This window comes from Gobio gobio, assembly GCF_949357685.1.
Source record: "Gobio gobio genome assembly, chromosome: 1".
Lineage (NCBI taxonomy): Eukaryota > Metazoa > Chordata > Actinopteri > Cypriniformes > Gobionidae > Gobio > Gobio gobio.
The window spans coordinates 32,501,000-32,516,283 of NC_137097.1; the positions used below are offsets into that span (position 1 = coordinate 32,501,000).

General features: G+C 39.7%; 2 protein-coding genes across 3 annotated transcripts; one reads left to right on the forward strand and one right to left on the reverse strand.

The window, feature by feature from the left end:
- Positions 1–1,163: 1,163 nt before the first annotated feature.
- On the forward strand, positions 1,164–5,596 carry LOC307138114 (uncharacterized protein). Its single transcript, XM_079836261.1, has 11 exons — positions 1,164–1,500; positions 1,580–1,688; positions 2,034–2,238; positions 2,330–2,597; positions 2,669–2,846; positions 2,945–3,021; positions 3,156–3,336; positions 3,446–3,694; positions 3,797–3,968; positions 4,057–4,205; positions 4,300–5,596. Exons 1-11 carry the CDS (start codon positions 1,216–1,218, stop codon positions 4,485–4,487), a joined length of 2,061 nt encoding a protein of 686 aa, XP_079692387.1. The 5' UTR covers positions 1,164–1,215; the 3' UTR covers positions 4,488–5,596.
- snu13a (SNU13 homolog, small nuclear ribonucleoprotein a (U4/U6.U5)) lies at positions 3,735–14,415 on the reverse strand. 2 transcript variants are annotated; one of them, XM_079836272.1, is made up of 5 exons: positions 14,263–14,415; positions 13,125–13,245; positions 6,740–8,192; positions 6,516–6,642; positions 3,735–4,618 (listed from the first exon to the last, which is right to left on the reverse strand). In XM_079836272.1, the coding sequence occupies exons 1-3, from the start codon at positions 14,263–14,265 to the stop codon at positions 7,930–7,932; spliced, it is 387 nt and encodes a 128-aa protein (XP_079692398.1). In that variant the 5' UTR covers positions 14,266–14,415; the 3' UTR covers positions 3,735–4,618; positions 6,516–6,642; positions 6,740–7,929. The 2 variants fall into 2 exon arrangements, with proteins under 2 accessions (XP_079692398.1, XP_079692399.1); XM_079836273.1 differs by having other exon boundaries at positions 4,261–4,515.
- Between the last annotated feature and the right edge of the window lie 869 nt (positions 14,416–15,284).

A 15,284-nucleotide genomic window follows, 5' to 3' on the forward strand; every position in this document is an offset into this window, starting at 1 on the left:
ACGGATGCGGTGTTTATGAAACAAATATACAAATAACGTAAAATAAAAAGTATAACAGCTTTTCTTGCCGTCTGCGCTGTTTTTCTCCTCCGTTTCCCTCAAATAAGCAAAGAGTAAGCACCTTTGGCGATAGAAATGATTGTAAATGAGCATACACCCCGTACGGTCCGCCACGCTTTGTTTACATCTAACTACCACACAATTTCTTGCGCTCAGGCAGTTTGGCGTGACTTTGCCTGGAACACTACAAAGTCGTGAGTCGTGGTTTGAAGTTGTAATTTACGGGCTCAAAAACCTGCCTGGAACGCAGCATAAGACCATTGCGTTTTTCTGAGGGATGGGCTTCATAGAAGCAGGAAGCAAACGAGCCGTTCAAAGGACAGTGGAGACAGCGGTGTGGAATAAAGGTAAAATATAAGAAAAATACAGCGTTTTTAAAAAAAAGAAGTATTAAGACATGTTATACTGCACCCCATGAACACAAAAAAACCTAGAAAAAAAACGCGGCAACCTCCCGCAGTTTCTCTTGAAGCCGGAAGTGCCTTAAACTGCAATTCATCGACTGGCCGCTAGGGACAGGCTCCAGAAGGGAGCAGAATCTCATTGAGCCCTATGTTAAAATGCCCAACTTTACAGCAGATTAGAACATGTTTACAGCCTGGTACAAATTGTGGTTTTGGTCTATATGGCTAATTTTGCCCTTTATGACAACTGTGAGGGGGGTGAATTTTTTTATAACTCATTTGTTAACATTATATAAAGCATTAAAGTTCTGCATAATTAAGGGCGTGGCCACTTCAAGTGACAGGTGGATAGCCATTTATCTGCTGTCTGTTAAGTCATGGCAACGGCCATCTCGTCCATACTTTGCGCTTCAGAACGGCTCATCAGAATCCCATGGGTGACGTCACGGACTATATTTTTTTACAGTCTATTTTTACAGGGCAGTTTAAAGGGTCATGAATTGAGAAATCAACTTTTCATTCAGTCTTTGATATATAAAAGTTTATCGTGATATAAGAATATCCTGTTTCGGAGCTGAAAACTTCCTTGTAAGTCAAAGAAAAGCTTTTATTGACACCAGAAATATGCTCACCCTTGACGTCAGCGTGTGGTGAAACGCCGCCTCAACTGAAGAAGAGCCTGATTCTGTAGCCCCGCCCACCGACTCATGGAGCAGCTAAACCGAGCTAAACGCGTTACAGAGCAATAAACATGCCGAGGATAGCGAGATATTGCGCTGTGCCTGGTTGTGAAAGAACACAGTCGCTGCATAAGCTTCCTAAGGATTCTAATATTAGGAATGAGTGGTTGAACTTTATTTTTAATGAAGTGCCAGCTCACGTGGGGAAGACATTGAGCGTTTGTTCGCGTCATTTCACCGCGGAATCGTTTGAAAACAAGAGACAATACGAGACTGGGTTTGCAGACATATTGAGATTAAAACACAATGCTGTGCCTTCTATATTGGATCCGACAGGGATGGTGCAACACACTTATGTGAGTAAAACATGTTTTGGGTACTATTGCATTGTTAAAGATCATTTGAAACTGATTATGTTAGTGTCACCATTCACAGAAAGGTCCAACTATGAAGCATGTAGCCTGTCAAACAGACACACGGCAGTTAACATCACAGGGCACGCAGCTGGCGATCAAGACCCTGGGGCCGAAATTCAGGAGCAAAGGTTTGTGTTTGTTTGTACAGTATGTGTGTGTGCGCGCGCTCGTGTACACTTATCACTCACGTGACGTGAGTGTAGTAGCATCTCTGTCAACTCAACTTATTTTCAACTTTTTTAGCGCTAATGTGCCTATGAAGGTTTTTGCACAAAAATGTCTTTATTGTTGATTGTGGCCATTCATTGTAATGCAAATTGTGACATTGTACATTGTAATTCCTGTGCTTTACTGGTTGATTGTATTTTTATACTAACATTTTACATATATGCTTGTTTTTAAGTCTTGAAGTTAATGGTTTTAGTATAGAATAACACTTTTAAAAAAAATGCTAATTGTGGTCTTTTTTATAGGAACACAGACGCCGGTGTCATGTAAATGTGAAGGTGTTTCAACCACTACATCTGGGGACACTTTCACACCTTTGATGGATTTTAGGCCAGCAAAAAAAGCTCGTCTAGAACTGGAGGAGGAGGAAAGTGTGACCTCTGAGGCCTTTGATAGTCAGGACACAACATGCGAGTCAGCTGAGTCTGTCACAGAGTCATCGCAACTTCCGTGAGTGAATGTTATCTTCTTTATTCTCTTGTTATAGCCTTGTTATAGTTTAAGACATAATTAGTAATAGTTTTTTCTCTTTCATTTGAAGATGTACGTCGATAGAGAAGGATGCAAAATACATTGTATTTGAAAAGTGCCTCCTGCAACTTTTTGAAACCTGCCCAGTGTGCACGAGACGCTGTGATGTTCGGGCTCGGAGAAAAGGGACTTTTGTTGCAGTTGATCAATTGTGTCCACATTGTCACTACTTTAGAAAATGGCAAAGCCAACCTGTTGTTGGCAGCACACCTTTGGGCAACCTCCAGTTATCTGCTGCCGTATACTTCACTGGGGCGTCCTTCTTCAAATTACAAAAGGTATTTTGAAAGGTAATGCTGAAATTCAATGATATAATTCAAGGATTCATTATAAAAAAAATTGTATATAGGTATTCAACGCAATGCATGTGAAGATGATTACACACAGCACTTTTCAAAAGCATGCCAGCATGTATCTGGAACCTGCTATAATCTACACGTGGAAGAAAGAACAAGAAGAAGTCTTGCGGCAGCTGAGCCACGGGGACAAAGTGAAAGCCGGTGGTGGTATGAGAGCGGACTCACCAGGTAAAAGAAGAATCAGGTTAGCTTTTACTTAGTTTTTTTAATCGTATCATTTATTATAACCAGATGTATATGTGGTCACACATATGAATATCTTTTAGGCCACTCAGAAAAGTACGGTACCTATACCTTAATGGACCTTGAGAGCAACACCATATTGGACATACAGCTAGTGCAGGTGAGTACCAATACATCAATGAAACAAATTAAACTGCACTAACTACATATAACATGCGGTGCCTGTATGCACTTTTATTTATGTTGGGTTTTACTTTATTATTTTCCTTTTTTTGTGCATATTTCTAAAACTAGAGCAATGAGGTAGCAGGGAGTTCCCATATGGAAAAGGAGGGACTAAAAAGAAGTCTTGAACATCTGGAGGCACACGGTGTGAAGCTTGAATGCGTTGTTACAGATCGCCACCCACAGATCCAAACATTTTTGAGGGAGCTCAACATAACACAGTTCTACGACGTCTGGCATCTTCAGAAAGGTGCCTTTTCCCCTTGATTTATACATTTCGACTTTTACTCATAATTCTCTTATGTTGAATGATGTGATTATTTCCAGACCACCCTTGACATTGTAATTATTTTATTCAGGCTTGTCTAAGAAGTTGGAAAAAATCAGCAAAGGTAAGGACTGTGAAGTAGTGAAAAAGTGGCAGCAGAGCATAAAACATCATGTCTACTGGACCGCAGCTTCTTCACAAACACATGTGGAGCGAGCAGCAAAATGGAAGTCCCTGGTGAACCATATTCAAGACATTCACACGCATGACGACCCATCATACCCACAGTGTGACCATGAAATCCGTCAATCGACTTATCGCAGAAAATGGTTCCAACCAGGTGTTTATTTGTATAATATTTATTTGTTTTAATATTTTTTACAAATTGGCCAAATACATTGCAAAAACATTTTTACACAATTATAATTTTATTTGGTTACAGGAAGCAAAGCACTGTATGCCGTCGAAAAGATTCTTACAAACAAGAGAATGATGAACGATATCAAGAAACTCAGCCCTGACTTTCAAACTTCATCTTTGGAATCTTTTCACAGCGTCACTTTACGTTTTGCGTCAAAAAACGTGGTTTATCCTTACCTCGGAAAGTTGTGCAGGTGTGTTTGAGATTAATATAATGATTACAACCTCTATGAAGATGTCTTTAATACCTTTTGTATATCTGTTTTGTTGTCTGTATTTCAGACTTTATTTGGCAGGTATGCATTTCAACGAGAACTCCAGTCGTCCTCGGGTTAAAACATCGACTGGAAAGCCAAAGTGTAGGCTTTTGTTTCCCAAAGCCAAAAAGGGAGGATACTTCATGAGGTCATTAAAATCACAGGCAACATATTGTAAGTTAAACAAATGTATTAATGTTCACAATAAGTAACTCATTCTTTTTTTTTTACCATACATAATATTTATTGTGCAGTTATATTTTTACAGGCTATGTCATCAATCTGATGACATTCCTTTTTGAAAAGGTAATCCCAGACCCTCTTCCCTACATGGAGGAGATCCACAAAATCAAGGTCCCTGAAACTGCCCAGTATGACAGACCCTTCATGGAGGAAGCCAGCGCAAGGCATGTCTCGCGGTTCAGTCAAGCCAGAGGAGCTGTAAATCCCACGTAGCTGCCTCCGGCATCAGGAAACTCTTGGCCTATGCGCAGGACAACACAAGACGGGATAACAACCCTGATGTTCCTGACCAGATACCCCAGCACCAGCTCACAAAGCTCCTGTACATTAAGTGCCTGTAGCGCCTAATGTGAAAGACATTCATAAAGTCAGACAAATTGCTTTATCTGCTATTTTTGTGAATTGAGGACTATTGTAATTACAGACGTGCTCAAATTTGTTGGTACCCTTACAGCTCATTGAAATAATGCTTCATTCCTCCTGAAAAGTGATGAAATTAAAAGCTATTTTATCATGTATACTTGCATGCCTTTGGTATGTCATAGAATAAAGCAAAGAAGCTGTGAAAACAGATGAATTATTGCTTATTCTACAAAGATATTCTAAAATGGCCTGGACACATTTGTTGGTACCCCTTAGAAAAGATAATAAAGAATTGGATTATAGTGATATTTTAAACTAATTAGTTTCTTTAATTAGTATCACACATGTCTCCAATCTTGTAATCAGTCATTCAGCCTATTTAAATGGAGAAAAGTAGTCACTATGCTGTTTGGTATCATTGTGTGCACCACACTGAACATGGACCAGAGAAAGCAAAGGAGAGAGTTGTCTGAGGAGCTCAGAAAGAAAATAATAGACAAGCATGGTAAAGGTAAAGGCTACAAGACCATCTCCAAGCAGCTTGATGTTCCTGTGACAACAGTTGCAAATATTATTAAGAAGTTTAAGGTCCATGGAACAGTAGCCAACCTCCCTGGGCGCGGCCGCAAGAGGAAAATCGACCCCAGATTGAACAGAAGGATAGTGCGAATGGTAGAAAAAGAACCAAGGATAACTGCCAAAGAGATACAAGCTGAACACCAAGGTGAAGGTACGTCAGTTTCTGATCGCACCATCCGTCGCTTTTTGAGCGAAAGTGGGCTCCATGGAAGAAGACCCAGGAGGACTCCACTTTTGACAGAAAAACATAAAAAAGCCAGACTGGAATTTGCTAAAATGCATATTGACAAGCCACAATCCTTCTGGGAGAATGTCCTTTGGACAGATGAGTCAAAACTGGAGCTTTTTGGCAAGTCACATCAGCTCTATGAACACAGACGAAAAAATGAAGCTTTCAAAGAAAAGAACACCATACCTACAGTGAAACATGGAGGAGGCTCGGTTATGTTTTGGGGCTGCTTTGCTGCACCTGGCACAGGGTGCCTTGAATCTGTGCAGGGCACAATGAAATCTCAAGACTATCAAGGCATTCTGGAGCGAAACGTACTGCCCAGTGTCAGAAAGCTGTGTCTCAGTCGCAGGTCATGGGTCCTCCAACAAGATAATGACCCAAAACACACAGCTAAAAGCACCCAAGAATGGATAAGAACAAAATATTGGACTATTCTGAAGTGGCCTTCTATGAGTCCTGATCTGAATCCTATCGAACATCTGTGGAAAGAACTGAAACTTGCAGTCTGGAGAAGGCACCCATCCAACCTGAGACAGCTGGAGCATTTTTACTCAGGAAGAGTGGGCCAAACTACCTGTTAACAGGTGCAGAAGTCTCATTGAGAGCTAAAGAAAACGTTTGATTGCAGTGATTGCCTCTAAAGGTTGTGCAACAAAATATTAGGTTAGCGGTCCCATCATTTTTGTCCATGCCATTTTCATTTGTTTTATTATTTACAATATTATGTTGAATAAAAAATCAAAAGCAAAGTCTGATTTCTATTAAATATGGAATAAACAATGGTGGATGCCAATTACTTTTGTCAGTTTCAAGTTATTTCAGAGAAAATTGTGCATTCTTCGTTTTTTGTGGAGGGGTACCAACAAATTTGAGCACGTCTGTACATCTATTTATTTTATTATAAATCAATAACATTCAAGCTGTTCTTGTGTTAAAATAGTGTTTTCATTTAAACATTCTATTGTATGAAATTGACTTAAATTAAATTCTAATGTAATGCTTTACAAAATACTTATTTTCTTACAAACTGAATTATATAGACTTTACTGACATAACACAAATCTTACTGTTCTATTCCTCTGAGTCTCAGAGGGCCATAATCAGCTCTGTAAACATTGCATTCTGTAGAGAATACACAGGCACACTGGTTCAAAGCCTGGGTGATGGGTCCGGCACCTGGTTAATCCTTACAATCTGCAAAACAAAAAAACTGTCATTCTCCTTCTATTTACACACACACACACACACATATAAGTAAACAAAAGCATTCTGTGCCTTGTGGGCTACCTACCTGAGGAATCTCCAAGTGGCATATATTTTCTCTTTCAGTTGGCATTACAGCACAGTTACACCTACAGATTATTGAGAAAAAGTGATTGTTTTTCATTTTATTTAAAAGACAACATAAATGTTTTACACCTCACTGACCATGTTGACGGGCCCATATTGATGCCCGTTTACTAATATCTGATTAAAATCAGAAGATGTATCTTTTAAAATTAGTTCATAAACCCAAACTAACAATTATGTTTATATTAAAATAATTAATAAATACTGTAAAGAAAGCTTACAGTAAGTTAATGCATTAGTATCTAATGCAACCTTATTTTAAAGTGTTATCGGAAATGTAATTTGAATATTATCACAATCTGAAATCAGATTGGATTCATTTAGATATTAAATATTGCTGATGCATGTCCTAATACTCACATTCTTTCTGCATGCTCTACCGATCAAAAGTTTGGGTCAGTAAGATGCAAAAATTAATACATCAAGGATGCGTTAATTAAAAGGTGACAGTATACAAGACATTTATAATGTAAAATATTTTTATTTCAAATAAATTGTTCTTTTTAATGTTTTATGTATCAAAGAATCCTGATTCCACAAACATATGAAGCAGCACAGCTGTTTTCAACACTGATAATAATCAAGACATGTTTCTTAATAATGATTTCTTAAGGATCATGTGACACTGAAGACTGGAGTAATGATGCTGATCACAGGAATAAAGAGAGATTACTGTATTTTTGATCAAATAAATGCAGCCATGTTGAGGACAATACTTCTTTCAAAAGCATTTAAAAATAATCTTACTGACCCCAATCTTTTCAACCACAGTGTGTGTTCAATGTACTTTCCTATCAGCAGTGAAGTACCTACACACCGTATGAAGTATAATTGTACAAATAGGAATGCAGCACTTATCTATCAACGAACATGGGAGTCTCTCTTTTATTACAAAGTCTGTAAAATGACTATATATAACTTAACTTCATAACTGTCCATGTTTCAATGTCAAACAAACTGATCAAAGAAGTGGTTAAAAAAAATACAAAAACAGCAAATGTATTCTTTCAGTAATAAAATATACATGTACTTGTGCTAACCAATGGCAAAATGAGAAGGATTAAAAGTAAACACTTTAAAACTTAGCAGACAAAACAAATGGAGCTAAGAGTGTGAAATGAGGCGCAGCTCTCAGACCAGCAGTCTCTCGATGGCCGTCTGCACCGACTGGATCTGAGGCCGGAGCTGAGAGCCTTCTTTGATGGTGACGGAGGTGGCGATGACAGGGCGGGACACGCCGCACGCGCGACCCAAGGCCTGCTTGGAGCGCACAAACACGTACGGGACGTTCTTGTCCTCGCACAGCAGAGGCAGATGAAGTATGATCTCCAGCGGTTCAGCGTCGGCGGCCATCACGATGAACTCCGCAATCCCACGGTTCAGAGTCTTGGTGGCTAAAACCAATCCAAACGGACAATAGGAAATAATGTTAGGCATGTCCCGTGCAGCATTGATCATTTCTAGCATCAGAGTTTCTGCAGGTTGTAAGAAGATGAACTTAACACTTTTTAAATATCTTTTTAAGACCAATTTAAGAAAATTCAAGGAATTAATTGGAGGGAAAACAATGTTCTCCAAGAGGAAACATTTGTATAATCAAATAAGTGATGATCTTCCTCAGTATTTTTAAGCTGTTTTCCAGTGCAATAGTTTATTTAGATTATTATTCATAAAGCTGCAGTCTGTAAGTTGTGTCTCTTTGTCGCCATCTCTGTTTGAAACCTGCAATTGCAGTTATTTGCTGAATTATCTTTACGTGGGTTGTGCATCGGCACGGCTCCTCAGCGCGGATTAATCTAATGTTTTGAGGAGTGTGTGGCGCGATGCCAAGGAAACCCTGTTATTTTCATCCGGATTTCAGGTCTGGGGTACTTGCTCTGTTCAGCCTTCCTTGTGGGACGGGGGTGCGTTGCAGAGCGTTTAACACACAGCATGTTATATGCACGTGTGTGTTTGAGACGGAGGTGAACAGGCGCGTGCGGGGCTCCCGCAGCACATCTAACAGAGGAAAACATCCACCGTCTTCGCGATTTCAATGCCAGATTTGAACAACGTCAGCTGCGTGAGACAAACACTGCCAGTGCGTGGATGCACGACGCGCGCGCTGCACATTTCACGGAGGAAAACTTCCACCATTTTCGCGAGTTCAATGCAGGAATCACACAACGGCTTGTCCTGAAAGCTGGATTTACAAACAGAAGCTGTTTACGGGCCACAACCTTTAAGTCTGATTTATTTTTCATCGATGTGTTTTCCTGTAATAGGTTGTAGCAAGGAAGTAAACAGATGACAATGCTATTCTGCAAACCAGTCTGTTAAATGCTCATTCATACTTAACGTTATCCGACGAACACCTAACGTTACAAACACTAACGTTAAAATCTCAACAGCGAACTTGGCATTAGTGTAAATGATTCTTTGATTAGAGCTTTTATGTATTGTTTATCTTCAGGCTTGCTAAACATGCTTCTGTGTGTGATTTGGCTAACTTACTAGTAAAGCCAGTGCTTAGTGTTCGTTTTGGGTTAGTTCTTGCGACAGATATTTGGCTATAATCGTTCTAAAAATACAAAAGTAACAGTGCCATTCAGTAGCGATCACTATAGATCCGCAGTCTTTACTCTTGAGGAATGAACAGGTTCTGCTCGATCATCTTCACTCAAATGTTCTGGGTCTGATTCGAGCTCATATGGTTTTATTGACGCCATTGTTTCTAATACTGCCAAAGCACAGTCTACCGGTAAGGTAAGGGGCGTGACGTTTCCGACAAACGTGCACTGCGGTTAGCGAATCACAACACACTGGGCCAGCTAACCAATCTGAGCCCATTGCGTATTTTTGAGGGACTGGCTTCATACAACCCGGAAAGCATCAGACCGTTTTACAAGGAGGGACAGAGCAGTGTAGAATAAAGGTCAAATATATGAAAAATAATGATTTTTTTTTTAAAACGAAGCATGAACACGTTACAGTGCACCCCACAAACACAATCAAGCCTTCAAAAGAATGTGTTTTACCACCCCTTTAATATAATAATTGAATCTAACGATCACTTAGCTCACCTACTAACCAAACTCCTTTTATTTAGATTATGCCAATGGGGATAGCCAATAAAAACAAAAATCAACTTAATTCAAAAGTATGTTTTCATAACTCATAGCTTTTATTGAAAAAAGTTTCATGTTTTAAGCATAAATTCACTTAAAGCTACACTGTGTGATATTTTCCCCCATCTAGTGGTGAAAAGGTATATGACCATCCAGTGAATATTAGTTTCTGTTCCTCTCAATTCCGATTTCATTTTAACTCCTACAGTGGCCGATTTAGTCCAAGATTAATATGGCTTCCAGTTCGACCTCGTCCACATTCGACATGATGCCATCAAGTGTTAAAACGCGAAAGGCGAAGCTTGAATACACGGGTATGTCCCTCTTTGGCCTCTTGTACTTTCAAGATGGAGGGGCAACATGGCGACCTGCATTCGAACCTCTTACCCGTATGTATTTTCAATGGCATATTATAAACTTACGAGAATACTTTATTACTTGAAAGAAGTAAATATGCATTAATGAGCACATATTTTTGAAAGAACTAAGTGTTTTTAGCTAAGAACAAACTAAAAAAGTTACACAGTGTAGCTTTAATATTGTTGTTCAATTTTTTAAAACTTCATTTTTGCATTTGTATCTCAAGTAAATATCTTGATTTAAAGATGTTTAGATATTTGTATTGGAAACAGGACAAAAATACTGATTTTTGTTTTGTTTTTTTTGCCAGGCATGCAACATTTAATGCAATAACTCAAGGGCTTTCAAACTTTGTCAACTGAGAATAAGCACACAAAAGCATGTTAACCAGATTAGCAAGATAAGATAACTTAATGCTAATGTAGCTTATGGTTAACCTGATAGCTGAAAAGCCAGATTAGAAAGAATGGCAACTGGATAGCTAGCCAACAAAGACACACACAAACCCAGGCAGCGTCAACTTCGGAGACGTATTTCTCAGGAACGGTAACGAATATCAAAAATCCGTTCAGTCATTTCTGTGCAGCTCAGTCCAAAGATTATCTGAGACGATTTTGGACAGAATTGGGCAAAATTTGGAGGAGGAGCAGCGAAATAACTGTTTCATTCGCTTATCTCTCTGGAACACTAGGTGGCGCTGTGTTCAAACTTCTATACCTTCAGGATATCTGATACGAGCTCTACTAAGGCCCTGTCCCAAGTGGCACACTCCATATGCACTTTTGGTCTTGTGGAATTACAATGGATGCCACATGCGAGTGTCCATTAAAGGGTTAGTTCACCCAAAAATGAAAATTCTGTCATTAATTACTCACCCTCACGTCGTTCGAGACCCGTAAGACCTCCGTTCATATTCGGAACACAAATGAAGATATTTTTGTTGAAAGCTGATGGCTGAGAAAGGCTTCATATAGGCTTCTATTGGCATTCAGTACACTTATACTCCCAAGACGGATAAAAGGCACTCAGAACATCGTTACAAAGTCCATCTCACCACAGTGTCTCTACAATAATCTTACAATGCGACGACAATAGTTTTTGTGCGCAAAAAAAATCTAAATAACACCTTTTTCCAACTTGTTACTGCCTTCCGTGTGTGCCTCCACGACGCATGCGCGAGAATATGACACAGATCCGGCGTTCGGACAGATGACCCAGAAGTGATTTGTTTACAATCAGAGGAAGACGCGCATATCTCAGCTGTTGGATTCTACATTGATCGTGCTTTAGGTCTCGCCGTAGTGCTCAAAATGGGGTTAGATTGCGCATTTCATGGATTCTCGAACCCCGGCGCTACGTCATATTCTCGCGCATGCGTCGTGGAGGCACACACGGAAGGCAATAACAAGCTGGATAAAGGTGTTATTTTGATTTTGTTTTGCGCACAAAAACTATTGTCGTCGCATCGTAAGATTATTGTAGAGTCACTGTGGTGAGATGGACTTTGTAACGATGTTCTGAGTGCCTTTTATCCGTCTTGGGAGTGTAAGTGTACTGAATGCCAATGGAGGCCTATATGAAGCCTTTCTCAGCCATCAGCTTTCAACAAAAATATCTTCATTTGTGTTCCGAATATGAACGGAGGTCTTACGGGTCTCGAACGACATAAGGGTGAGTAATTAATGACAGAATTTTCATTTTTGGGTGAACTAACCCTTTAAGTCCACGAGACCGTAATGCTGCGTTCACACCAAACGCGAATAGAGCGTCAAAATGGTGTCTAGTTGGAAGCTTGAACATTTTGAATCCATTCACGCATATAAAGTAAGCGTTTGAAGCGAAATAGACGCACATTCAAGGCGCTTCAGGAGAAATATGTCATAAAACACCAATCTGCCTCTTTTCATTTTCATTAAAAATACATATTAAGCATTAATAGCCACACAAATGTGGTCCAGGAAACTCCTACATTATCATCACTGCTTGTATATTTAAATATCCTTAAAAAATAAAGTTATGAAACTTCTTTGCCCTCAGTCAAAACGGTTCGGCAGACAACAAATTATAGATTCATGACACCAAAGATCAGCCGTTAGATATGCAAGACGAACCACAACAGAGACATCAGAGCCAGCGGCAAACGTCAGAAGGACTAGCCGAGGAAAGGCTGTTCTCGCCGGGGTTAATGAGCGCGGAGCGCCCGGATCTTTTTAAAATAGGCGCTCTCTTTATAAATAAACCACAGATTTGAGCTTTAAACAACTACATTCCCACCTGAAAACGTCTTAAAACTACATTTTGTGACACAATAGTAGTATTTTTAAATTATGCAGGGTTTCTCATCACGTGACCGCAGCAAGCAGGCTCCTGATTGGTTAACGCGGCGCAAATTGACGCCAAAGTAAAAAAAATTAAACTCGGGCGTCAGATGCGAATTCCCATTTGTCATTTTAGGTCTCAGAAAGGGGTTTGCGAGCGCCCCCTTTGCGGTTGATATGCGCCCTTGGTGCGCACTTATGCCGAACCCGCATAAGTCAAAGTGACTTCTCCCGACAGTCAAAGTGGCGTTACGTCATGAAAGTGCGGACTCGTAGGAAGAACGTGAGAGTTTAGGGTGCCATTTGGGACAGGGCCTATATAGTAGGGAAGTGTGTGAGTTCGGATGCAGCCTATGTGTGTCATGGGAGTAAAGCGGTTGGAAACGTTCTGGGAATGTTAAGAGAACGTTAGCTGAACATTTTATTTCCATAAAGAAATTGCTAACAGAAAAAAAAAACCTTAAAAATTGCACGTTTTGGGAACGTTCTGTCCCGAGAAATTGTTAGGAAGCAAAAACAGCTAGCTGGGTAACTACTGTACCTTCATTGGCTCCTTTTCTCAGTTGTTTGTAATTGGCCGCTTGTTGCACCAGATCCAGGATGGTTTTGGTGAGAGTGGCGTCAGCCAGAGGATAAGCTTTAGGATTGACGTCAGATTCAGCCTGGAGGAGAACAGCATTAACCCTTGTGCGGAGTTCAAAACCCTGCGACACCTTTTGTGTTCCCGGTCAGAAATAACCGCCGGCCTTTTAAAAAAAATAGCTTGTAAATCTCTCGTCATGCTGTATTATCATCAACAACATCATTGAATTCAAACTCGTTTTCGTTCAATTAGGACAGGTTTTGTATTTTCTTTCTGAAACTGATTGACCTGAGGATGAAGTTCATTCCTGTGAAAAAGAAAGCCTGTACACATACACCGATCAGGCATTACATTATGACCACTGAGCAATGAAGTGAATAGCACTGATTATCTCTTCTTCACAGCACCTGTTAGTGGGTGGGATATATTAGGCAGCAAGTGAACATTTTGTCCTCAAAGATGATGTGTTAGAAGCAGGAACAACGGTCTGCAGTGGTCAGTATCTATCAAAAGTGCTCCAAGGAAGGAACAGTGCTGAACCGGCGACAGGGTCATGGACGGCCAAGGCTCACTGATGCACTTTTCAATATTTGGTGATGATATAGCATAATGAGAGATTTACAAGGTTTTTCGTAGGCTGGTCATTTTTTTCTCACAGGAACACCACAAGTGTAACAAAGTGGGGGAATCATAAAAATTCTCAAAAATTGGGAAGTAGTTGTTTTACACCCTGTGTGAGCAAAGTCAGTAATTTTTTGCCCAATGCCATAACATTAACTGCCCGCAAGCGTGCCCACATTTCTGTCAGATAAATGTAGTTATTTACATGTAAAGGGAAGATCTCTAACTGGACCAGGGAAACATGAGCCTCTGTAGAGACTCTAAACACGTGAGATCTGTTGTCCCATGTGTGTCACACACGTCAGGATGTGCGCCGGTAAATAACCATTAAAACTTTTATTTCGAAAACAATAGCGAAAAATGTATGATACAAAAGCAAACAGCAGCACGTGTTGAGTGGACAGTCAGAGATACTGCACACACACCATGATCGAGATCATCTAACCACATATGGTTAAAAAAAACACATATTTACCATTTCTGCGTGCGTCAGATGTGTGTAAACGCGATCGGTCCTCTCGGCGTGTGCAGCTTCACGGAGGACGAACTGAACAGATTCAACGTTACCGACTTCAGGCGTGATTCGCACGGTGAACGTTCAGTGCGTGTCGCTCCGTGTTGCGTCATCAAAACGAGACGTAAAACAGGGAAAACAACTACATAATAAGGGTGCAATCGTTTGAAATCAAAAGGTTTTTTTTTGACCGACCGGCCTAAAACAGGGTACAATATTTGTACCTTAACCCCTTAACTGTCACCCCCCTCTTTGAGAATAGACGTGAAAATAAACTTAAACGGCTGTAATTCAAGATTGATATGTTTGGTCTTGTTTTTAGGGCAGGCAGAAAAAAAAGCACTTAAAAAAATAACGTATGACAACGCTATGGAAGATTAAATTTACTGTAAATAAATTTTTTGTTTTATACAAAATATTTTTTACTCTAGAATTACTATAAAATCACAGTCATATGTCTAAACAAGTTGGGTTCCAAATTTGAAGTTTATATCACAAAAAAATTGAAGTTCCCATGAGATTTTGTTTAGGCACTGTACCAAAAATTGCCACCGGGTGTCATCCACATTTTTTTTATTATTAATTATCCTGTAACAAATGACTACATTTCTGTACAAATATCACTTCTATCACAATACAGTCAACAAATATGGAATATTGAGACTATGAACGCAGACGATATGCATTTTGTCAAGATTAGAAAAGGTATGACACCGCCCCCTAGGGGAGGAGCCCGCTAGAAGAATTTGAATTACCCCTTCCATAGTAACGCATCGTCCCATTTCAAAACGGTTTTCACAGGAAGAAATTTGAGTTTGTAAGTTTTCGAATGATACTTATGATGCTTACTAAAATATGCGACAGGAAAAAAATGTGATTAAAAAAGACAGTTGACAGTTAAGGGATTAAAAAAAATACACCGCTTGACCAATGAAATGAACTGAAACTTGCACAAATAAAGAATAAACGCAGTTTAAACGCTG

What these genes read in the sequence shown, in the direction of transcription:
- LOC307138114 (XM_079836261.1), top strand. Translation starts at nt 1,216, where the DNA reads ATGCCGAGGATAGCGAGATATTGCGCTGTGCCTGGTTGTGAAAGAACA. An exon ending in TGGACATACAGCTAGTGCAG is followed by an intron (nt 3,022 to 3,155) that starts GTGAGTACCAAT and finishes TTCTAAAACTAG; the next exon opens with AGCAATGAGGTAGCAGGGAG. An exon ending in TACCTCGGAAAGTTGTGCAG is followed by an intron (nt 3,969 to 4,056) that starts GTGTGTTTGAGA and finishes TCTGTATTTCAG; the next exon opens with ACTTTATTTGGCAGGTATGC.
- snu13a (XM_079836272.1), bottom strand. An exon ending in GAGAAAAGGAGCCAATGAAG is followed by an intron (nt 8,193 to 13,124) that starts GTACAGTAGTTA and finishes GATTGGTTTTAG; the next exon opens with CCACCAAGACTCTGAACCGT.